We start from the raw sequence: 26,057 nt of genomic DNA, 5'->3' as shown, positions 1-26,057 counted from the left end.
GTTCTAGGACACTGAAGACACAGACTTTGCTAGATTCCAATGGAGCAGGTGGTTCTAAATATATAACTTTCATAGCTGTATGATACAGAATGTGACCTACACACTTCCTTAAACATAAAATAACTAATGAAGTAATTTTGTGTGATTGTAAAAACAAGTTTTGGACGTTGAAGACACAAAGCACATCAGTAACATCTCCCCGTTGTTGAAAGGGTTCGACACCTGCTGTTTAAATGGCCCAATTTCTTATTTAGACATTCACAGGTTTTCAACATTTTGACTATCGCTAATTTCATATTTTGGGTAAAGTAAAAAATAAGGTGAAATATTTGGAAAGATGTTCCTAAAACTGATAGTAACTACAATAAACAACAATATAAATGCAACATGTAAAGTGTTGGAAGTTTCATGAGCAGAAACAAAAGATTGCAGAATTTTTTACATCCCTGTTAGTAAACATTTCTCCTTTGCCAAGAAAATTCATCCACCTGACAGGTGTGGCATGTCAAGCTGATTAAACAGCATGATCATTACACAGGTGCACCTTGTGCTGGGGAGAATAAAAGGCCACGCTAAAATGTGCAGGTGTCTCAAGTTTTGAGGGAGCGTGCAATTGGCATGGTGACTGCAGGAATATCCACTAGAGCTGTTACCAGATAATTGAATGTTCAATTCTCTACCAGAAGCTGCCTCCAACATCGTTTTAGAGAATTTGGCAGTACATCCAACTGGCCTCACAACCACAGACCACATATAACGACGCCAGCCCAGGACCTCCACAGCTTCTGAGACCAGCCACCCGAGTTGTATTTCTATTTGTAATGAAGCACGTTTGTGGGGAAAAACTAATTCTGATTGGCTGGGCCTGGCTCCGCAATGGGTGGGCTTATGCCCTCCAGGGCCCTCCAATGGCTGCACCCCTCAGTCATGTAAAGTCCATAGATTAGGGCCTAATTTATTTATTTACAATGACTGACTTATATGAGCTGTAAATCGTTGAAATTGCTGTTTATATTTTGGTTCAGTATACACACAGACACATTCGTTAAGTATTCAGACCCCTTCACCTTTGTGAAACATAAGATTCAACAACAGACATAAACTGAACAAGTGAGATGTTACCCCACTCTTCCACCAAGGCACCTGCAAGTTCCCGGACATTTCTGGGAAGGAATGGCCGTAGCCCTCACCCTCCGATCCAACAGGTCCCAGACGTGCCCAATGGGATTGAGATCCGGGCTCTCCGCTGGCCATGGCAGAACACTGACCTTCCGGTCTTGCAGGTAATCATGCACAGAACGAGCAGTTTGGCTGGTGGCATTGTCATGCTGGAGGGTCATGTCAGGATGAGCCTGCAGGAAGGGTACCACATGAGGGAGGAGGATGTCTTCCCTGCCTGCAATGACAACAAGTTCAGTCTGATGATGCTGTGACACACCGCACCAGACCATGACGGCCCCTCCACCTCCAAATTGATCCCGCTCCAGAGTACAGGCCTCGGTGTAATGCTCATTCCTTCGACAATAAACGCGAATCCGACCATCACCCCTGGAGACAAAACCGCAACTTGTCAGTGAAGAGCACTTTTTGCCAGTCCTGTCTGGTCCAGCGATGGTGGGTTTGTGCCCAGAGGCGACGTTGTTGCCAGTGATGTCTAGTGAGGACCTGCCTTACAACAGGCCTACAAGCCCTCAATCCAGCCTCTCTCAGCCTATTGAGGACAGTCTGAGCACTGATGGAGGGATTGTGCGTTCCTGGTGTAACTTGGGCAGTTGTTGTTGCTGTACCTGTCCCGCAGGTGTGATGTTCGGATGTACCGATCCGGTGCAGGTGTTGTTACACGTGTCCGTCCCGTCTCCCTGTAGCGCTGTCTTAGGCGTCTCACAGTACGGAAAGGCCTCTTTAGTGTCCTAAGTTTTCATAACTGTAACCTTAATTGCCTACCGTCTGAAAGCTGTTTGTGTCTTAACGACCGTTCCACAGGTGCATGTTCATTAATTGTTTATGGTTCATTGAACATGGGAAAGCATGGGAAACACTGTTTAAACCCTTTACAATGAAGATCAGTGATGTTATTTGGAATTTTACAAATAATCTTTGAAAGACATTCCCCTGAAAAAGATCCGTACATTTTTTTGCTGAGTTTATTTTGTATATGTTGAAAAGTGTTTTTTTTCTCAGACATAAATAAACAACTCCAGGTGAAAGACAAAGGCCATAGCTGTAATAAAATAACAAATTAACTGGCAAAGCAGCAGAGCGAGGCCCGCATCCAGCAACGTCACTAGTCACGTTTTGCAGCTGTTTCAGTACAGCACTACAGGGAGAGAGAGGGAGAGAGGTAAAAAATCCACGGGACTAGTTTCAATGTATGGAATCACCTAAGAGTTTCTGGATTTTGGGTAAACTTCTCCTTTAAAGCATCAGACTCCATAGTAATTCATCATTAGATGCTTACAAGCCTCCTTTAACCTGTTTCTGCAGCATTTTCACGTTCAGATGAAAAGCGTGCCCAGAGTAAACTTCCTGCTACTCAGGCCCAGAAGCTAATATATGCATATTATTATGCATATTGGAAAGAAATACTCTGAAGTTTCTAAAACTGTTTGAATGATGTCTGTGAGTATAACAGAACTCATAAGGCAAAATACAGGAGGTACCAGTACAGTGTCAATGTGGAGGCAAAATACAGGGGGTACCAGTACAGAGTCAATGTGGAGGCTATATACAGGAGGTACCAGTACAGAGTCAATGTGGAGGCTATATACAGGGGGTACCAGTACAGAGTCAATGTGGAGGCTATATACAGGAGGTACCAGTACAGAGTCAATATACAGGAGGTACCAGTACAGAGTCAATGTGGAGGCTATATACAGGAGGTACCAGTACAGAGTCAATGTGGAGGCTATATACAGGAGGTACCAGTACAGAGTCAATGTGGAGGCTAAATACAGGAGGTACCAGTACAGAGTCAATGTGGAGGCAATATACAGGAGGTACCAGTACAGAGTCAATGTGGAGGCAAAATACAGGGGGTACCAGTACAGAGTCAAAGTGGAGGCAAAATACAGGAGGTACCAGTACAGAGTCAATGTGGAGGCTATATACAGGAGGTACCAGAACAGAGGCAATGTGGAGGCAATATACAGGAGGTACCAGTACAGAGTCAATGTGGAGGCTATATACAGGGGGTAGCAGTGCAGTGTCAATGTGGAGGCTATATACAGGGGGTACCAGTACAGAGTCAATGTGGAGGCTATATACAGGGGGTACCAGAACAGAGTCAATGTGGAGGCAATATACAGGAGGTACCAGTACAGAGTCAATGTGGAGGCTATATAAAGGGGGTACCAGTGCAGTGTCAATGTGGAGGCTATATACAGGGGGTACCAGTACAGAGTCAATGTGGAGACTATATACAGGAGGTACCAGTACAGAGTCAATGTGGAGGCAAAATACAGGGGGTACCAGTACAGAGTCAAAGTGGAGGCAAAATACAGGGGGTACCAGTACAGAGTCAAAGTGGAGGCAAAATACAGGAGGTACCAGTACAGAGTCAATGTGGAGGCTATATACAGGAGGTACCAGAACAGAGTCAATGTGGAGGCAATATACAGGAGGTACCAGTACAGAGTCAATGTGGAGGCAAAATACAGGGGGTACCAGTACAGAGTCAAAGTGGAGGCAAAATACAGGAGGTACCAGTACAGAGTCAATGTGGAGGCTATATACAGGAGGTACCAGAACAGAGTCAATGTGGAGGCAATATACAGGAGGTACCAGTACAGAGTCAATGTGGAGGCTATATACAGGGGGTAGCAGTGCAGTGTCAATGTGGAGGCTATATACAGGGGGTACCAGTACAGAGTCAATGTGGAGGCTATATACAGGGGGTACCAGAACAGAGTCAATGTGGAGGCAATATACAGGAGGTACCAGTACAGAGTCAATGTGGAGGCTATATAAAGGGGGTACCAGTGCAGTGTCAATGTGGAGGCTATATACAGGGGGTACCAGTACAGAGTCAATGTGGAGGCTATATACAGGGGGTACCGGTACAGAGTCAATGTGGAGGCTATATACAGGGGGTACCAGTACAGTGTCAATGTGGAGGCTATGTACAGGGGGTACCAGTACAGAGTCAATGTGGAGGCTATATACAGGGGGTACCAGTACAGAGTCAATGTGGAGGCTATATACAGGGGGTACCAGTACAGAGTCAATGTGGAGGCTATATACAGGAGGTACCAGTACAGAGTCAATGTGGAGGCTGTATACAGGGGGTACCGGTACAGAGTCAATGTGGAGGCTATATACAGGAGGTACCGGTACAGAGTCAATGTGGAGGCTATATACAGGGGGTACCAGTACAGAGTCAATGTGGAGGCTATATACAGGGGGTACCAGTACAGAGTCAATGTGGAAGCTATATACAGGAGGTACCAGTACAGAGTCAATGCGGAGGCTATATACAGCGGGTACCAGTACAGAGTCAATGTGGAGGCTATATACAGGGGGTACCAGTACAGTGTCAATGTGGAGGCTATGTACAGCGGGTACCAGTACAGAGTCAATGTGGAGGCTGCATACAGGGGGTACCAGTACAGAGTCAATGTGGAGGCTATATACAGGGGGTACCGGTACAGAGTCAATGTGGAGGCTATATACAGGGGGTACCAGTACAGTGTCAATGTGGAGGCTATATACAGGAGGTACCAGTACAGAGTCAATGTGGAGGCTATATACAGGAGGTACCAGAACAGAGTCAATGTGGAGGCAATATACAGGAGGTACCAGTACAGAGTCAATGTGGAGGCTATATACAGGGGGTACCAGTGCAGTGTCAATGTGGAGGCTATATACAGGGGGTACCGGTACAGAGTCAATGTGGAGGCTATATACAGGAGGTACCGGTACAGAGTCAATGTGGAGGCTGTATACAGGGGGTACCAGTAGAGTCAATGTGGAGGCTATATACAGGTATTACCAGTACAGAGTCAATGTGGAGGCTATATACAGGGGGTACCAGTACAGAGTTAATGTGGAGGCTATATACAGGTATTACCAGTACAGAGTCAATGTGGAGGCTATATACAGGGGGTACCAGTACAGAGTCAATGTGGAGGCTATATACAGGAGGTACCGGTACAGAGTCAATGTGGAGGTTTATATACAGCTATTACCGGTACAGAGTCAATGTGGAGGCTATATACAGGAGGTACCGGTACAGAGTCAATGTGGAGGCTATATACAGGTGGTACCAGTACAGAGTCAATGTGGAGGCTATATACAGGTATTACCAGTACAGAGTCAATGTGGAGGCTATATACAGGAGGTACCGGTACAGAGTCAATGTGGAGGCTATATACAGGTGGTACCAGTACAGAGTCAATGTGGAGGCTATATACAGGTATTACCAGTACAGAGTCAATGTGGAGGCTATATACAGGAGGTACCTGTACAGAGTCAATGTGGAGGGTATATACAGGTATTACCAGTACAGAGTCAATATGGAGGTTTATATGCAGCTATTACCGGTACAGAGTCAATGTGGAGGTTTATATACAGCTATTACCGGTACAGAGTCAATGTGGAGGTTTATATACAGCTATTACCGGTACAGAGTCAATGTACTGAGGTACAGGTCAGAAGCAGGTGTTGAAATTAAAAACATGCAGCTTTATACAATTTGATTTAATGACCAAAAGCACAATTCTATTTTGTAAACATGAGACAAGTGTACGAGGAGATGCGTGTCTCATGAACTTTATGTAGCCTTTATTTGATGTGATATATTCCTTTTGAGACAGGATTGTGTCACCGATCTGGGGAAGTGGACCAACGCATTTCTGCAGCATTGAAGGTCCTAAAGAACACAGTGGCCGCCATCATTCTGAAATGGAAAGTTTGGAACCACCAAGACTCTTCCTAGTGCTGGCCGCTCAGCCAAATTGAACAATTGGGGGAGAAGGGCCTTGGTCAGGGAGGTTACCGAGAACCCGATGGTCACTCTGACAGAGATCAAGAGTTCCTCTGTGGAGATGGGAGAACCTTCCAGAAGGACAACCATCTCTGCAGCACTCCACCAATTTGACCTTTTTGGTAGAATGTCCAGACGGAAGCCACTTCTCAGTAAAAGGCACATGAAAGCCTGCTTGGAGTTTGCCAAAAGGCACCTAAAGGACTCTCAGACCATGAGAAACAAGATTCTCTGATCTGATGAAACCAAGATTGAACTCTTTGGCCTGAATGCCAAGCATCAGGTCTGGAGGAAACCTGTCACCATCCCTACGGTAAAGTGTGGTGGTGGCAGCATCATGTTGTGGGGATATTTTTCAGCGGCAGGGACTGGGAGACTAGTCAGGATCGAGGGAAAGATGAACGGATTGAGAGGATCTGCAGAGAAGAATGGGAGAAACTCCACAAATACAGGTGTGCCAAGATTGTAGTGTCATACCCTAAGCGGCTTGAGGCTACAATCACTGCCAAAGGTGCTTCAACAAAGCACTGAGTAAAGGTTCTGAATAGTTACTTAATTGTGATATTTCAGTTTTAATTTGAAAATGCTTTTGCAAACATTTCTAAATCCTGTTTTTGCTTCGTCATTATAGGGTGTTGTTGTGCAGATTCATGAGGAAAACCTCCCAATTTAATCCATTTTAGAATGTTCCAGTAAATTCAGGAAGTAAACTGAAAATTCCAATTCTCTTCTATGGTTTTCAATGAGGAAAATGTGGAATTTGGTTTACTTTCTGAATTGACTGGAATTGAAATGGATTTGACTCCAACCCTGGTTTTACTACAAAGCTGTCAGCGTCATCATTTAGTCAATCGATGTTATAATACATAACGCTCACAGATGTGCCTGTTCTCATTCAGAGTAAATTATTCTAATTGGATAAAACAGAATTAAACAAATTAAATGTACTATGTACCTGAATAACTTCAACAACCTGGTTGATTCTCTGGTTGATTCTCTGCTCAACAACACTGACTGTGAATCAATCTGGTTGATTCTCTGGTTGATTCTCTGCTCAACAACACTGACTGTGAATCAATCTGGTTGATTCTCTGCTCAACAACACTGACTGTGAATCAATCTGGTTGATTCTCTGGTTGATTCTCTGCTCAACAACACTGACTGTGAATCAATCTGGTTGATCCTCTGCTCAACAACACTGATCGCATCAAACTTTGCTGTGTGTCCAGGCGGTCATTTCTGTCATCAGCTACTAACACCAGTGCTGCACCTTTGTCCTTGAGAGACTGGACTCCTACAGCGTCCATCTCCGTCCCTGGAGTCTCTTCACCGAATAAGTAAAGCTAGTATTAGAAACCTGTCCCATTCTACTTGTCTATTATCCTTGTTTAGAAATTGTCATTTATGTGACTTACTGATTTTCCCCACAATATCTTTTAATGATTTAGAAATATAGAAATAGTGGAACGAGCAAAGTCAGAGTCTGGAATATAAATGTATACAGTTGGTTTACAATGTATATGATGGTGTGTATAGACATTATGGACCGTATTTTAATAGGAAAGGTGTGAACAGCAGTAGTTATATAGGATGAACCTTGACTAGAATACAGGGTGGAGTACTGGGTGGTAGACGGCTAGTAACAGTGACTAAAGTTCAGGACAGGGTACTGTGAGGAGGCCGGCTAGTGGTGACTATTTAACAGTCTGATGACCTGGAGACAGACCACACATTAACCACACAATAAGTATTGTGGTGGCAGCATCATGTTATGGGTATGCTTGTCACCGGCAGGGACTGGGGAGTTTGTCAGGATCAAAAGAAATATGAAAGGAGCAAAGTGTAGACTTTGTATAGGCACTGTACAGCCTTAACTGTGGAGTGACCCCATAAAATAGGATATCAGCCAACTCAGTGACAACCACAGAACACAACTATGTTCACACATATATTAGTCTCTTAGCTCTTATTGCAGGACTTTGACTGTGGTACATCACCTCCCCAGTCAACCTATTGTGTGTATTGAACATTCATATTGGACAGCCTTACCTATAGAGTAGCACCACCACCCATCAGCCCATTCTCTTCTTGATGTCAAAGCTGCAGTGTATTGTTGCTTTAGGAGTTTATTATTAATAATCCTATTTATTTCAAGCCCCACTAAGATGTCACCATACTATTCATTTAAAGCCCCTCTGTCAGATATAAATCATCAGAGTGGGAAACCAACTGACATGGAAACAATGGAGCAAATGTATCACTATCAGAGTATTATGACATCAGATAGAATGACTCAGATATTCCAAATCCGGCTTCATCCATATAATGAAGGTGGATATTGATCCAACCATTTCCAAAGTAATGACCGGGCTGATGGAAACAGGATTTGTATGACAATAAAATAATCTCTCTCTCATCCATAATAATCTCATCATGTAGGTAGCCTACCAACACTGTATATGTGAGCTGTTGGCTACAGTGCACGGGACAAGAGCACGTTTGTTATATAACTCAACGGTTTTTCAAAACCCTCAGTAGAGTTGAAAATGCAATGGAAACCCATGTAACTTGCATTTTTCATTCAGTTCATGGGAATTCAACAGCAAAACATTTTTTCCGTGCACTACTTCATCACGCAAAGACTTTTATCCGCAATAAATCTGTTTGATGCCAACGTTTCCGGTTGGAAAATGCTTTTATTGTTTTATGCAGATTTGAGAATACTCACATGAAAATCTGTCCCAAATTGCACGGAAACTTAGCTACTAATGTGGATATGACAGGCAAAAACCTGAGAAAAATCCAACCAGGAAGTGGGAAATCTGAGGTTTGTCAACTCATTGCCTATCGAATATACATTGTCTTTGGGGTCATATTGCACATCCTACGGCGTCCACTAGATGTCAACAGTCTTTAGAACGTTGTTTGAGGCTTCTACTGTGAAGGAGGGGGGGATGAGAGCTGTTTCAACCAGAGGTCTGCCAGAGTAGCATGAGCTGATTACGCGCTTACACGTGAGAGCGACCTGCATTGCAATTCTAAAGACAAAGGATTCTCTGGTTGGAACATTGTTGAAGATTTATGTTCACAACATCCTAAAGATAGATTCTACACATCGTTTGACATGTTTCTACGAATTGTAATATAACTTTTTGAATTTTTCGCCTGGACTTGCCCGCGCCTCGTGAGTTTGGATTTCTTTACCAAACACATTAACAAAAGGAGGTATTTGGACATAAATGATGGACTTCATCAAACAAACAAAAAACATTTATTGTGGAACTGGGATTCCTGGGAGTGCATTCTGATGAAGATCATCAAAGGTAAGTGAATATTTATCACACTATTTCTGACTCCACAACATGGCGGGTATCTGCATGGCTTGTTGTTGTGTCTGAGCGCCATACTCAGATTATTGCATGGTTTGCTTTTTCCGTAAAGCTTTTTTGAAATCTGACACAGCAGTTGCATTAAGGAGAAGTATATCTATAATTCTGTGCATAATACTTGTATATTTTATTAAAGTTAATATGAGTATTTCTGTAAATTGATGTGGCTCTCTGAAAAATTTTCCGGATGTTTTCTAGGCACAACATAACTGACCATAAAGCGCCAATGTAAACTGAGATTTTTGGAGATAAATATGAACTTTTTTGAACAAAACATACATGTATTGTGTAACATGAAGTCCTATGAGTGCCATCTGATGAAGATCATCAAAGGTTAGTGATTCATTTTATCTCTATTTTTGCTTTTTGTGACTCCTCTCTTTGGCTGGAAAATGGCTGTGGTTGTTTTTGTGACGAGGCTCTGACCTAACATAATTATATGGTGTGGTTTCGCTGTAAAGCTTTTTTTGAAATCGGACATGATGGGGAGATTAACAACAAGTTAAGCTTTAATTTGGTGTATTGCACTTGTGAATGCATGAAAGTTACATATTTCTAAAAAATATTTTTGAAGTTCGCGCTCTGCCTTTTCAGCAGAATGTTAGCCATAAGAAGTTAAGACTCCATAATGTTTCATCATTAGATGCTACAGTCCTCCTTTAAGACTCCATAATGTTTCATCATTAGATGCTACAGTCCTCCTTTAAGACTCCATAATGTTTCATCATTAGATGCTACAGTCCTCCTTTAAGACTCCATAATGTTTCATCGTTAGATGCTACAGTCCTCCTTTAAGACTCCATAATGTTTTATCATTAGATGCTACAGTCCTCCTTTAAGACTCCATAATGTTTCATCATTAGATGCTACAGTCCTCCTTTAAGGCTCCATAATGTTTCATCATTAGATGGTACAGTCCTCCTTTAAGACTCCATAATGTTTCATCATTAGATGGTACAGTCCTCCTTTAAGACTCCATGTTTATAATGTGTCTGGAAGCGCTACTCTATTCTACTCTCATCCTTTCAGTTTTAATAATATTTAATAATAATAATGTTATAATAGGTAATAACTAACTTTAATAACTAGGGTCAATACCTGCCTGGCGCTCCAACAAAATATTTATTTTTCCCCCCTCTAACAATACCGCTACAGAATTAGCTTAGTAGGCCATGTAATTTAAGGTAATCTGAAATATTTAGGACTAACTTATTCCTTGCCACCCATTCTGAAACTCACTGCAGCTCTTTGTAAGTGTTGCTGTCATTTCAGTTTCCGTGGTAGCTGACGTGTACAGTGATGAGTCATCCGCATACAGACACACTCGCTTTACTCAAATGTCGTTGGCATGTCGTTGGTAAAGATTGAAAACAGTCAGGTCATCATTTTTAAGGAAAAGTTTTTGTAAAACAAGCAGCTTACATTGGATCATCTTGAAACACTCTCTCTAAAGCTAACTTTTATCAAGGTTTTATATGGTCTATTGGTTTCTCTCTAAAGCTAACTTTTATCAAGGTTTTATATGGTCTATTGGTTTCTCTCTAAAGCTAACTTTTATCAAGGTTTTATATGGTCTATTGGTTTCTCTCTTTTCATTGGTAGAATCATTTTCAGTGTTATGATATTCATAACATCCATATCCACCAGTCTATCTTCCTGTCAACTAACATTACTCTGCTGGTTGTCCTGGTAACAGATACCAGGCCATCTTCCTGTCAACTAACAGAACTCTGCTGGTTGTCCTGGTAACAGATACCAGTGGGCAGATGTATTTTGTTTGTTCAAACTGAACTACAGCACTTACTTTGATGAGTCAAATCTGATCCTTTCTTCTCTTCTCCTCCTCTCACAGTTCCACTCAGCCCCGTTGTTTTCCTGCAGTCCACCAGCAGCACAGACAACCTCTTCATACCCAGCAGTAAGGCGCTACTGGGAGAGGCACGACACGGGGACTGCAGCAGGGAGGAAGGGCTAGCGTTGTCCTGGTAACCATAAAGAGGGGACAAAGACACATATCATTATGGATGCTGATGCCACTGTTGTCATGAAGTGCTTTACAGAAATCCAGCCTAGACCCCGATAGAGCAAGCTGTATGCTAGACCAGACCAAGCTGTATGCTAGACCAAACCAAGCTGTACCATCTGGTGATCTGATCTGGAGAGACTCTTCTCTGACTCGTCAGCATCAGGATGTTGTTGATGCTCCCCAGAGGATCCACGATAGTCACGTCTCTCTCCTGTGTGAACGAGAACAGCAAACAGACGGTAAACTTATGACCGTCTATTACAATCAAGAGGCATGAATATGTCTAAAATGGCCACTTCCATCATGATTTTGTTAAATATTGTTTGTGTTGCAAATGTAAAGGGTCATTTCCACAAAATGGGTGCCTTTACATCCCTTTGATATTTTAAGTAGATTTTAAAAGCCTGTTATATTAGATGAGGTGAACTTTAATGTAGACCACATGGAGAATGAGAATTCAATACATCGAAGTCCCAAAAACATATGACCAATGGCAGATTGTCCCTTAAACAATTCCCACAGTACTGAACAACATATTCAAGTGTTGAACTGAAGTAGAATGCCCCTTTAAAACAATACATTATTTCAAGAACTACATAGTGTCCCTGTTTTTAAGACAGTACTCACTGGTGGTAGTCTGATCTTCAGCCTCCTCCGCTTTCACTCCCAAAACGTCTTCCTCCTTTTTTATTGCGATAGCCTCCTCTTCCTCTTTTACTCTAAAAGGTTCTTCCTCTTCTTTCACTACATTCTCTTCTTTCAATGTTATGGCATCTTCCTCGTTTTTGATTCTGAAAGCTGCTACCTCCTCCCCTTCCACTTTGACAACCTCTTTCCCATCTTCCTCTTTCACTGTAATATCATCCTCTTCTTCTTTCAATGTGATAGCCTCCTCTTCCTCCCTTTTCATCCTGAAAGCTTCTTCCTCTCCTTTCACCAGAGCTTCTTTCTCGGTCGAGCTTTGTGAGCTCATGTTCCGGGCGATTAGCCTAGTGCAATATCAATGTAACACATTTGCTAATTTAACGAGCAAATGACGTTAAAATGAACTAGTAGATGGGTAAACATAATTATATTCAAAACACTAAGAGTAATATACACACGATTGGCCTAAAGAGCTTCAAAGACTCAACTTTATGTTCGCTAGCAAAGCAACACGTTGGTTGAATCAGAAGCCTTTTGTCGCTGTTGAAGAAGCCTCCAGTTCCGTCCACTAGATTATACGTCACGCAAGCAGCATCACCTGAAAGACTCATATCGCTCTCTGCTGACTGGAGTGGATAACGCAGATTAGAAAACAATGTCAAAACAAGTAATTTTAAAACAACCAGATGTTATGGAATTAGGTTCAATAAAACGGATTAGATAGAGATGTTATAGAGCCATAAATATTCTATACATTTTCTCTCATTACTGGATTATCTAGGGATAGTGTAGAGTAACAGCTGTTTCTTGAAATGACCTTTAACCTCCCTGCTCCTCAATACTTCTTCCACTGGATCAAAGCTTCAGCCAAGTAGGAAACATGATAGTGGCAACACATGGAGTTGGGTTGATATAGTCATGGTAGGATACATGATAGAGACAACACATGGAGCTGGGTTGGATATAGTAATGGTAGGATACATGATAGTGACAACACATGGAGTAGGGTTGATATAGTCATGGTAGGATACATGATAGTGACAACACATGGAGTAGGGTTGGATATAGTCATGGTAGGATACATGATAGTGACAACACATGGAGTAGGGTTGATATAGTCATGGTAGGATACATGATAGTGACAACACATGGAGTAGGGTTGATATAGTCATGGTAGGATACATGATAGTGACAACACATGGAGTAGGGTTGGATATAGTCATGGTAGGATACAATGAGCAGCAAGATGTTCTTTACCATTCGGCCATCAGATTTGCCACCAATGCTCCTTATAGGACACATCACTGCACTCTATACTCTGTAAACTGGTTGTCTCTGTATACCAGTCGCAAGACCCACTGGTTTAATGCTTATTTATAAAACCCTCTTAGGCCTCACTCACCCCTATCTAAGATAACTACTCCACATACAACACCCATTCTGCCAGCCACATTCTGTTAAAGGTCCCCAAAGCACACACATCCCTGGGTCGCTCCTCTTTTCAGTTCGCTGCAGCTAGCGATGGGAACAAGCTGCAAAAACCCCTCAAACTGGACAGTTTAATCTCCATCTCTTCATTCAAGGACTCAATTGTGGACACTCTTACTGACAGATGTGGCTACTTCGTGTGATGTATTGTTGTGCCCAATAATGTATGTACCATGTGGTGTTGCTACCATGTTGTTGTTATGTAGTGATGCTACATGTAATAATAACATGTATGATTTAGAAAAAGTTTTTAGTAAAAAACATTAGTGACATAATTTAATTATTTTATTAAATGTTGTATTTAATATGACATAGTAAACTTTAACAATTGTAATATGTATGTTTAAATGACTACTACATTTTTCTCTCTCTTTCTCTCCCCTTGGCTGGGAATGTTAAGGGTTAAGAAGTTGTGAATCTAGGGGGCCCTTGCACACAGGGGAACTATATGGACACAAAATAATTAACAACCTGGACCCCCAGGTGTCTTTGAAAACATCTGTTTTATTAACGTCCTAAACAGATCATTTAAAAAAAATAGTTATAGGGGGGGATGTCCGGGGGATGTCTCAGTCTTTGAAAGGGTCATTGTACTCTTTAACTATGCTTCCTTTACTGATGACCTAAACAGATCACTTTTGACCTTTAAAAAATAGTTGTCAGCTATCCAGATATAATGGTCAAGAGGTCGTGAACCTCGAGGGGCCCTTGAACACATGTTGTGTTTAGGTACATATGTTTTCGGTTTATGAAGGAATAAATGATTGAGAGGATATAGACCACAAAATAAAAGATAACTGTGTTCTTGAACGATGTGCCCTTCACTAATGACTTAAACAGATCATTTTACCCCATAAATAACCTTTTACTGCAGGGGGCTAAAACAGGGGCCTTCAATGCTGCATAAATGTTTTGGTACCCTTCCCCAGATCTGTGCCTCAACACAATCCTGTCTCGGAGCTCTATGGACAATTCCTTCCACCTCATGGCTTGGTTTTTGCTCTGACATGCACTGTCAACTGTGGAACCTTATATATACACGTGTGTGCCTTTCCAAATCATGTCCAATCAATTGAATTTACAACAGGTGGACTCCAATTAAATTGTAGAAACATCTCAAGGACGATCAATGGAAACAGGATGCACCTGAGCTCAATTTCGAGTCTCATTCAGCAAAGGGTCTGAATACTTCTGTAAATAATTTAGTGTTTAATACATTTGTAAAACATTTATAAAAAAGCTTGTTTCCGCTTTGTCATTATGGGGTATTGTGATGTCATTATGGGGTATTGTGATGTCATTATGGGTTATTGTGATGTCATTATGGGGTATTGTGATGTCATTATGGGGTATTTTGTGTAGATTGTTGAGGAAATTGTTTTATTTAATCCATTTTAGAATAAGACTGTAACGTAACAAAATGTGAAAAAAGTCAAGGAGTCTGAATACTTTCCAAAGAAACTGTACGTGATTGAGAAGAGAGCATCATTGCTATATTCTAATTAAAATCATTGACCCATCGTAACGGCGTTCATAGGAGGAAGGTGAGGACCAAGGTGCAGCGTGGTACATGTTCATATTATTTATTTGAAACTGAACACTAAAATGCAAAACAACAAAGAGAACAACCGAAACAGTTCTGTCAGGTGCAGATACACAAAAACAGAAAGCAACAACCCACAACTAACAGTGGGAAAACAGGCTACCTAAGTATGGTTCTCAATCAGAGACAACGAAACAGAGACAGCTGTCCCTGATTGAGAACCATACCCGGCCAACACATAGAAATACAAAACCTAGACATGCAAACATAGAATGCCCACCCACATCACACCCTGAACAAACAAAACTAAACAATCTACGGTCAGAGCATGACACCCATAAGAGACCACATGACCAAAGCCAGGCGTGACCCATATAGAATTAAAACAACATTATTCTTAATGAGAAATATAATCTAATAAACAAATGTTTGCATAACCAAAGACATGAAAACTGGTGGGAACATTGTATTTAGCTAGGATTTCATAAGGCCAGGAATGTCATTGAGAATAACAATAGACAATAGTTAATGTTGCTAGTTCAGGGATGAAGATAGTGAAGGTTCATCAATATTAAGGATGTTTTTTAATTTGACGTGGAAACAATGTTTATTCAACCAGTGGGAGGCTTGTAAATGACCCCAGGAAAGTAAAACAAAGAAGTCTTCATTGAGACAATGATAAATAGCAATCCGTGGAAGAGTTGAGGTGGATATTATAAAATAAGGATCTGCTGGAGTCCAAGTCAAACCAAGATTCTTTATTTCTGAGATCAGAGAGAATAACAGAGTTTGGTATTTTATTAGGATGCCCATTAGATGTTGTAAAAGCAGCAGCTACTCTTCCTGGGGTCCACACAGAACATGACACATAATACAGCACATCAATAGACAAGAACAGCTCAAGGACAGAACTACATACATTTTGTAAAAGGCACACGTAGCCTACATATCAATGCATACACACAAACTTATATGGTATTAAAGTTGAGGGACATCAGCCTGGGCGGGGTGATCCTCAGTAGGGGATAAAAAGGGAAAACACCATCTTTTGAACTGAGTGTCTTGCTTGCAAATTGCTGTAAGTGTAAACTCCGGGTTGCAATCCTTATTAAACAAACTAACCTCTGATCAAAGAAGTTTTCCTGTGGTCTCTTCTGTGCACATAGGGCAGAATTCCCTCACAGACTATGCAAACAATTTGGGATTTTCAACACATTCATGTTTCTTATAAAGAGAAGTGATACAGTCAGTCTCTCCTCAACTCTTAGCCAAGAGAGACTGGCATAAATAGTATTTATATCAGCCCTCTGTTTACAATTAAGAGCAAAATGTGCCACTCTGTTCTGGACCAGCTGCAGCTTAACTAGGTCTTTCCTTGCAGCACTGGACCACACGACTGGACAATAATCAAGATTAGACAAAACTAGAGCCTGCAGAACTTGCTTTTTGGAGTGTGGTGTCAAAATAGAAGAGCATCTCTTTATTATGGCTAGACCTCTCCCCATCTTTACAACCATTGAATCTATATGTTTTGACCATGACAGTTACAATCTAAGGTAATGCCAAGTAATTTAGTCTCCTCAACTGATTCAACAGCCACACAATTCAATACCAGATTCAGCTGAGGTCTAGAACTTGAGGAATGATTTGTACCAAATACAATGCTCTTAGTTTTAGAGATGTTCAGGACCAGATTATTACTGGCCACCAATTCCAATACAGACTGCAACTCTTTGTTAAGGGTTATATGGTTGAATCATCAGCATACATGGTCACACATGCTTTGTTTAATGCCAGTGGCAGGTCATTGGTAAAAATAGAAAAGAGTAGAGGGCCTAGAGAGCTGCCCTGCGGTACATCACACTTCATATGTTTGACATTAGAGAAGCTTCCATTAAAAACCCTCTGAGTTCTATCAGATAGATAGCTCTGAACAGAGGTCGAAAAGCCATAGCACACACATTCTTAAACAACAGGTTATGGTCAATAATATCAAAGGCTGCACTGAAATCTAACAATAGAGCTCCCACAATCTTCTTGTTATCAATTTCTCTCAACCAATCATCAGTCATTTGTGTCAGTGCAGTACATGTTGAGTGCCCTTCTCTATAAGCATGCTGAAAGTCTGTTGTTCTTTTGTTTACAGAGAAATAGCATTAGATTTGGTCAAACACATTTTTTTCCAACAGGTTGCTAAGAGCTGGCAGCAAGCTTATAGGTCTGCTGTTAGAACCAGTAAAGGCCGCTTTACCACTCTTGGGTAGTGGATTAATTTGGCTTCCCTCCAGGCCTGAGAACAAAGACTTTCCTCTTGGCTCATATTAAAAATATGACAGATAGATGGAAAGCTACTGAGGACAGTAGCTGACTCTATAGCCACTCCTAAGTTGTCAATGCCAGGGGGTTTGTCATTATTGATCGATACCAATTGTTCCACCTCTCCCACACTAACTTTACAACATTCAATACTTGCACTGCTTTTCTTTCATGATGTTTTTTTACATCATTCTTTATATCATTGATCTTGGCTTCATAATAAAACATATTATTTTTGTTGAGTTTGGTCACATAATTTCTCAATTTACAGTAAAACAGCCAGCCAGATGTGCAGCCAGACTTATTAGCCACCCCTTTTGCCCCAACTCTTTCAAACATACAGTTTTTTAATTCCTCATCAATCCATGGAGCCTTAACATATCTAACAGTCAGTTTCTTAACAGGTACATGTTTATCAATAATTGGAAGAAGCAATTTAATCTGGTAAAAACAGGTAAACACATTATCAGTCAACAATATAAGACAACGGGAGCACTGTGTATGTTCTCTGATGAATTGTAAGAAAAATGAGATGTGAAATATCAATATATACACGCTAAGAGAAGTAATTTCTCTCTCCTGTGTGGATTCTCGAGTGACGTTTAAGTGATTGTTATGAGTAATATGTTTTCCCAAAGTCTAATCTTCTGTAAAGCCTTCTCCTCTGTGTCATGCTCTTTCAGGCTTCCTAAATGGGCAAATGCTTTGCACACCGGGAGGAGTGGTAAGGATTCTCCCCTGTGTGTATTCTTTCGTGATTTTTCAGATCCCCCGAATGTTTGAAACACTTGCCACACTGGGAGCAGTGGTATGGCTTCTCCCCTGTGTGTACTAGCTCATGTTGTTTCAGATTCCTTAACTGGTTAAAACACTTGCCACACAAGGAGCAGTGGTAAGGCTTCTCCCCTGTGTGTACAAGCTCATGAACTTTCAGTTGTCCTGACCGGTTGAAACACTTGCCACACTGGGAGCAGTGGAAAGGCTTCTCCCCTGTGTGTACTAGCTCATGCTGTTTCAGATTCCCTAACTGGGTGAAACACTTGCCACACAGGGAGCAGTGGAAAGGCTTCTCCCCTGTGTGTACTAGATTGTGCTGTTTCAGGTCCAATGACTGGCTGAAACACTTCCCACACTGGGAGCAGTGGAAAGGCTTCTCCCCTGTGTGAATTCTCTCGTGCCGTTTCAGGTCCAATGACTGGCTGAAACACTTTCCACACTGGGAGCAGTGGAAAGGCTTCTCCCCTGTGTGAATTCTCTCGTGCCGTTTCAGGTCCAATGACTGGCTGAAACACTTTCCACACTGGGAGCAGTGGAAAGGCTTCTCCCCTGTGTGAATTCTCTCGTGCCGTTTCAGGTCCAATGACTGGCTGAAACACTTTCCACACTGGGAGCAGTGGAAAGGCTTCTCCCCTGTGTGAATTTTCTCGTGCCGTTTCAGGTCCGATGACTGGCTGAAACACTTTCCACACTGGGAACAGTGATAAGGCTTTTCATGTTGTTTCAGGTTCACTAAATCTTTAAAACTATTTCCACACTGGGAGCAGTGGTAAGACTTCTCCCCTGTGTGTATTTTCTCATGTTGTTTCAGGTCCCAAAACCGGTTACAACCCTTTCCACAGTGGGAGCACTGGTGTCTTCTTGCTGGTTTGGACGTCCCTGGCTCTGGATCCACCGAGTCTGGTCTTTCTCCTGCCAAAGACAGCTTATTTTTTTAAAATAGATACCCGAATGAAACCTCCACATGATAAAACAATAGTGCTACGAGAGTAAATCCTAATCAGATCTCTCTCTCTGAGGCCAGTTTTAACAATCTTAGTGTGATTTGAAAACAAATGTAGAGCTTCCTGGTATTTTGACTATCGCTGATGTCATATTTTGGGTAAAGTAAAAAATAAGGTGAAATATTTGGAAAGATGTTCCTAAAACTGATAGTAACTACAATAAACAACAATATAAACGCAACATGTAAAGTGTTGGATGTTTCATGAGCTGAAACAAAAGATTGCAGAATTTAGATGGTACAGTCCTCCTTTAAGACTCCATAATGTTTCATCATTAGATGCTACAGTCCTCCTTTAAGACTCCATAATGTTTCATCATTAGATGCTACAGTCCTCCTTTAAGACTCCATAATGTTTCATCATTAGATGCTACAGTCCTCCTTTAAGACTCCATAATGTTTCATCATTAGATGCTACAGTCCTCCTTTAAGACTCCATAATGTTTCATCATTAGATGGTACAGTCCTCCTTTATTACTATAATATTTGAAGAATCCAGGTATTTCCTTTTTTAACAAGTTGTGTCGATCAGATGTGAATGACGCAATACCACATTGAAGTGTTACACGTGCACCTTACATCAGATCATCTAGAAACTTTTTCTCCAAAGATAACTTTAAATGTTTAATATGGTCTATTCGTTTCTCTCTTTTCATTGGCAGAATCCTTTTTCAGTGTTATGATATTCATAACATCCATATCCACCAGTCTATCTTCCTGTCAACTAACAGAACTCTGCTGGTTGTCCTGGTAACAGTTACCAGTGGGCAGATCTATTGTATTTGTTCAACTAAACTACAGCACTTACTTTGATGAGTCAAATCTGATCCTTTCTTCTCTTCTCCTCCTCTCACAGTTCCACTCAGCCCCGTTGTTTTCCTGCAGTCCACCAGCAGCACAGACAACCTCTTCATACCCAGCAGTAAGGTGCGACCGGGAGAGGCACGACATGGGGACTCCAGGAGGGAGGAAGGGCTAGCGTTGTCCTGGTAACCATAAAGAGGGGACACAGACACATATCATTATGGATGCTGATGTCACTGTTGTCATAAAGTGCCTTACAGAAACCCAGACTCAGATAGAGCAAGCTGTATGCTAGACCAGACCAAGCTGTATGCTAGACCAGACCAAGCTGTACCATCTGGTGTTCTGATCTGGAGAGACTCTTCTCTGCCTCATCAGCATCAGGATGTTGTTGAGGCTCCCCAGAGGATCCACAAAAGTCATGTCTCTCTCCTGTGTGAACGAGAACATCAAACAGATGGTAAACTTATGACCATCGATTGCAATCACAGTCTTACAAGAGGCATGAATATGTACACTGCTCAAAAATTAAAGGGAACACTTAAACAACACAATGTAACTCCAAGTCAATCACACTTCTGTGAAATCAAACTGTCCACTTAGGAAGCAACACTGATTGACAATAAATGTCACATGCTGTTGTGCAAATGGAATAGACAACGGGTGGAAATTATAGGCAATTAGCAAGACACCCCCAATAAAGGAGTGGTTCTGCAGGTGGGGACCACAGACCACTTCTCAGTTCCAATGATTCCCGGCTGATGTTTTGGTCACTTTTGAATGCTGGCGGTGCTTTCACTCTAGTGGTAGCATGAGACGGAGTCTACAACCCACACAAGTGGCTCAGGTAGTGCAGCTCATCCAGGATGGCGCATCAATGCGAGCTGTGGCAAGAAGGTTTGCTGTGTCTGTCAGCGTAGTGTCCAGAGCATGGGGGCGCTACCAGGAGACAGGCCGGTACATCAGGAGACGTGGAGGAGGCAGTAGGAGGGCAACAAACCAGCAGCAAGACCGCTACCTCCGCCTTTGTGCAAGGAGGAGCAGGAGGAGCACTGCCAGAGCCCTGCAAAATGACCTCCAGCAGGCCACAAATGTACGTGTCTGCTCAAATGGTCAGAAACAGACTCCATGAGGGTGCTATGAGGGCACAATGTCCACAGGTGGGTGCTTACAGCCCAACACCATGCAGGACGTTTGGCATTTGCCAGAGAACACCAAGATTGGCAAATTCGCCACTGTTGCCCTGTGCTCTTCACAGATGAAAGCAGGTTCACACGTTCTGCTGCCTGCAACATCCTCCAGAATGACCGCTTTGGCGGGGGGTCAGTCATGGTGTGGGGTGGCATTTCTTTGGGGGGGCGCACAGACCTCCATGTCCTGGCCAGAGGTAGCCTGACTGCCATTAGGTACCGAGATGAGATCCTCAGACCCCTTGTGAGACCATATGCTGGTGTCGTTGGCCCTGAGTTCCTCCTAATGCAAGACAATGCTCGACCTCATGTGGCTGGAGTGTGTCAGCAGTTCCTGCAAGAGGAAGGCATTGATGCTATGGACTGGCCCGCCCGTTCCCCAGACCTGAATCCAATTGAGCACATCTGGGACATCATGTCTCGCTCCATCCACCAACGCCACGCTGCACCACAGACTGTCCAGGAGTTGGCGGATGCTTTAGTCCAGGTCTGGGAGGAGATCACTCAGGAGACCATCCGCCACCTCATCAGGAGCATGCCCAGGTGTTGTAGGGAGGTCATACAGGCACGTGGAGGCCACACACACTACTGAGCTTCATTTTGACTTGTTTTAAGGATATTACATCAAAGTTGGACAGCCTGTAGTGTGGTTTTCCACTTTAATTTTGAGTGAGACTCCAAATCCAGACCTCCATGGGTTGATAAATTTGATTTCCATTGATAATTATTTGTGTGATTTTGTTGTCAGCACATTCAACTATGTAAAGAAAAAAGTATTTAATAAGAATATTTCATTCATTTAGATCTAGGATGTGTTATTTTAGTGTTCCCTTTATTTTTTTGAGCAGTGTAGTTGTATAAAAAAGTGCCTATAAAGGCAGCTTTCATCGTGATTTCCTAAAATATTGTTTGTGTTGCAAATGTAAAAGGGTCGTTCCACGAAATGGGTGCCTTTTGCGTCCCTTTGACAAGTTAAGTATAAATTATGCACCAATGTTGAATTCTGAAAAGCCTGTTTTATGAAGTGCACTTTAATGTGGACTACGTGGATATTTCAATAAATCTAATATAAAAGTCTAAATATATGTACCAATGACGGATAGCACCTTTAACAATTTACTGATTACTGAACAACATATTAAATTGTAGAACTTTAGTAGAATGCCCATTTCAAACCCCACATTAGTTCAATAAATGCATATTTTGTGCCCGTTTTTAAGTCAGTACTCACTGGTCTTAATCGAATCTTCAGTCTCATCCTTTTTCACTCCCAAAACGTCTTCCTCCTCCTCTTTAATTGAGATAGCCGCCTCTTCCTCTTTTACTCCAAAAGGTTCTTCCTCTTCTTTCAATGTTATGGCACCTTCCTCCTTTTTGATTCTGAAAGCTTCTACCTCCTCCTCTTCCACTCTGACAACCTCTTTTCCATATTCCTCTTTCACTGTAATATCATCCTCTTCTTTCAATGCGATAGCCTCCTCTTCCTCCCTTTTCATCCTGAAAGCTTCTTCCTCTCCTTTCATCAGAGTTTCTTTCTCCGTCGAGATTAGTGAGCTCATGTTTCGGGCGATTAGCCTAGTGCAGTATCAATTTACCACATTAGCTAATTTAACAAGCAATTTACGTTTCAATGAACGAGTAGATATGTAAACAGAATTGGGTTTAAAACACTAAGAATAATATACACAAGATGTGTCTTAAACGCTTCAATGTTTCGGTTTAACGTTCGCTTGCAAACCACCACGTTGTTTGAATCAGCAGCATTTTGTCGCTGTTAGCATTTTGTCGCTGTTGAAGAAGCCTCCAGTTCCGTCCACTAGATTGTACGTCATGCAAGAAGCATCATTTGAAAAACTCATATCGCCATCTGCTGACTGGAGTGGGTAACGCAGTTTGGAAAAATATTAATTACAATGTTTATTCTGGCCAACAATGTCATAAGAAGTCATTTAAAAAAAACAAACAGATGTTATGTTTTCTCTTCCTTCTTACAGCCAATACTTTCCTCCAGGGCTGACCTGCCCGTTAGGCAGGATTAGGTGACAGATTGACGAGGCATAAATGACTTTACTTAACATATTGTGCAGCTTTCTGTAGTAGGATCTTTTTGTGTGTGGGGGGGGGGGGGGGGGGGGGGGTGAAGTGATTATGGGCTTAACAAAGAAGACACCAGTAGCATGTCAGATATAGTTTAAATGTGTTCATATTTGAGTTTGCATCCCAATATGACACTTCAAATACACCGCAGAAGACTGAAATGTATTATGTAAATGTTTTGTATTATGTTATGTGACTCTGACTCTGACATTGTGTTATGTGACTCTGACATTGTGTTATGTGACTCTGGCATTGTATTATGTTATGTGACTCTGACATTGTGTTATATTATGTGACTCTGACATTGTGTTATGTGACTCTGACTCTGACATTGTATTATGTTATGTGACTCTGACTCTGACATTGTGTTATGTGACTCTGACATTGTGTTATGTGACTCTGACATTGTGTTATGTGACTCTGACTCTGACATTGTGTTATGTGACTCTGACTCTGACATTGTGTTGTGTGACTCTGACATTGTGTTATGTGACTCTGACATTGTGTTATGTGACTCTGACATTGTATTATGTTATGTGACTCTGACATGGTATTATGTTATGTGACTCTGACATTGTGTTATGTTATGTGACTCTGACTCTGACATTGTGTTATGTGACTCTGACATTGTGTTATGTGACTCTGACATTGTGTTATGTGACTCTGACATTGTGTTATGTGACTCTGACATTGTGTTATGTGACTCTGACATTGTGTTATGTGACTCTGACTCTGACATTGTATTATGTTATGTGACTCTGACATTGTGTTATGTGACTCTGACATTGTGTTATGTGACTCTGACATTGTGTTATGTGACTCTGACTCTGACATTGTATTATGTTATGTGACTCTGACATGGTATTATGTTATGTGACTCTGACATTGTGTTATGTTATGTGACTCTGACTCTGACATTGTGTTATGTGACTCTGACATTGTGTTATGTGACTCTGACATTGTGTTATGTGACTCTGACTCTGACATTGTATTATGTTATGTGACTCTGACATTGTGTTATGTGACTCTGACATTGTGTTATGTGACTCTGACATTGTGTTATGTGACTCTGACTCTGACATTGTATTGTGTTATGTGACTCTGACATTGTGTTATGTTATGTGACTCTGACATTGTGTTATGTGACTCTGGCATTGTATTATGTTATGTGACTCTGACATTGTGTTATGTGACTCTGACTCTGACATTGTATTATGTTATGTGACTCTGACATGGTATTATGTTATGTGACTCTGACATTGTGTTATGTTATGTGACTCTGACTCTGACATTGTGTTATGTGACTCTGACATTGTGTTATGTGACTCTGACATTGTATTATATTATGTGACTCTGACATTGTGTTATGTGACTCTGGCATTGTATTATGTTATGTGACTCTGACATTGTGTTATATTATGTGACTCTGACATTGTGTTATGTGACTCTGACTCTGACATTGTATTATGTTATGTGACTCTGACTCTGACATTGTGTTATGTGACTCTGACATTGTGTTATGTGACTCTGACATTGTGTTATGTGACTCTGACTCTGACATTGTGTTGTGTGACTCTGACATTGTGTTATGTGACTCTGACATTGTGTTATGTGACTCTGACATTGTGTTATGTGACTCTGACTCTGACATTGTGTTATGTGACTCTGACTCTGACATGGTATTATGTTATGTGACTCTGACATGGTATTATGTTATGTGACTCTGACATTGTGTTATGTTATGTGACTCTGACTCTGACATTGTGTTATGTGACTCTGACATTGTGTTATGTGACTCTGACATTGTGTTATGTGACTCTGACTCTGACATTGTATTATGTTATGTGACTCTGACATTGTGTTATGTGACTCTGACATTGTGTTATGTGACTCTGACATTGTGTTATGTGACTCTGACTCTGACATTGTATTATGTTATGTGACTCTGACATTGTGTTATGTGACTCTGACATTGTGTTATGTGACTCTGACTCTGACATTGTATTATGTTATGTGACTCTGACATTGTGTTATGTTATGTGACTCTGACATTGTGTTATGTGACTCTGACTCTGACATGGTATTATGTTATGTGACTCTGGCATTGTATTATGTTATGTGACTCTGACATTGTGTTATATTATGTGACTCTGACATGGCAGCATCATGTTATGGGTATGCTTGTCACCGGCAGGGACTGGGGAGTTTGTCAGGATCAAAATAGATATGAAAGGAGCAAAGCCCAGGTAAAAAGTTAAAGGAAAACCGACCTCAGTCTTCTGAAAACCTGTCTCCATCACATCTGTTGTGAGTTTTTTATAAGGTATGACTTTACACACATAACATTTGGTTAATCAAGCAAAATACAGCCTCATTTTTTTCTAATCAGGAAGCTCCGGTAAACAGTGGTTGTTGTACACTGCTGCTACCACACGGCCTGGAGGGGATTTTTACTTTGTTGATAGCTAGCTACTGTGTGGAAAAAGACGTAGCAGCTAGCTAACTGGCTACCGACCAACCTATTGTGTGTATTGAACATTCATATTGGACAGCCTTACCTGTAGAGTAGCACCACCAGCCATCAGCCCATTCTCTTCCTGACGTCAAATGGAAACAATGGAGCAAATGCATCACATGTAAATATCACTTGATTATCAGATGGGTGAATTATGACATCAGATAGAACTACTCAGACATTCTAAATATCACTTGATTATCAGATGGGTGAATTATGACATCAGCTAGAACTACTCAGACATTCTAAATATCACTTGATTATCAGATGGGTGAATTATGACA

General features: G+C 41.4%; 2 protein-coding genes across 2 annotated transcripts in view; one reads left to right on the top strand and one right to left on the bottom strand.

Annotated features, from left to right (window-relative positions):
• Positions 1 to 22,720, bottom strand: part of LOC139369971 (zinc finger protein 721-like) — a 37,896-nt gene extending 15,176 nt beyond the window's left edge. Inside the window, exons 1-5 of the mRNA XM_071109254.1 lie at positions 22,525 to 22,720; positions 22,395 to 22,473; positions 20,306 to 20,408; positions 19,976 to 20,153; positions 18,147 to 19,076 (exon numbers count right to left, since the gene is read on the bottom strand). Of these exons, the coding sequence (XP_070965355.1) occupies positions 18,147 to 19,076; positions 19,976 to 20,153; positions 20,306 to 20,408; positions 22,395 to 22,473; positions 22,525 to 22,720 (1,486 nt within the window). The remainder of the gene's footprint in view (positions 1 to 18,146; positions 19,077 to 19,975; positions 20,154 to 20,305; positions 20,409 to 22,394; positions 22,474 to 22,524) is intronic.
• LOC139370044 (zinc finger protein 345-like) overlaps positions 1 to 26,057 on the top strand; it is a 637,497-nt gene that overhangs the window by 544,564 nt on the left and 66,876 nt on the right. The gene's annotated exons all lie outside the window — the stretch shown is intronic.

This window comes from Oncorhynchus clarkii, chromosome 17, assembly GCF_045791955.1.
Source record: "Oncorhynchus clarkii lewisi isolate Uvic-CL-2024 chromosome 17, UVic_Ocla_1.0, whole genome shotgun sequence".
NCBI lineage: Eukaryota > Metazoa > Chordata > Actinopteri > Salmoniformes > Salmonidae > Oncorhynchus > Oncorhynchus clarkii.
The sequence above is the reverse complement of the archived record's forward strand: the minus strand, read 5'-3'. Positions and strand labels throughout refer to the sequence as shown.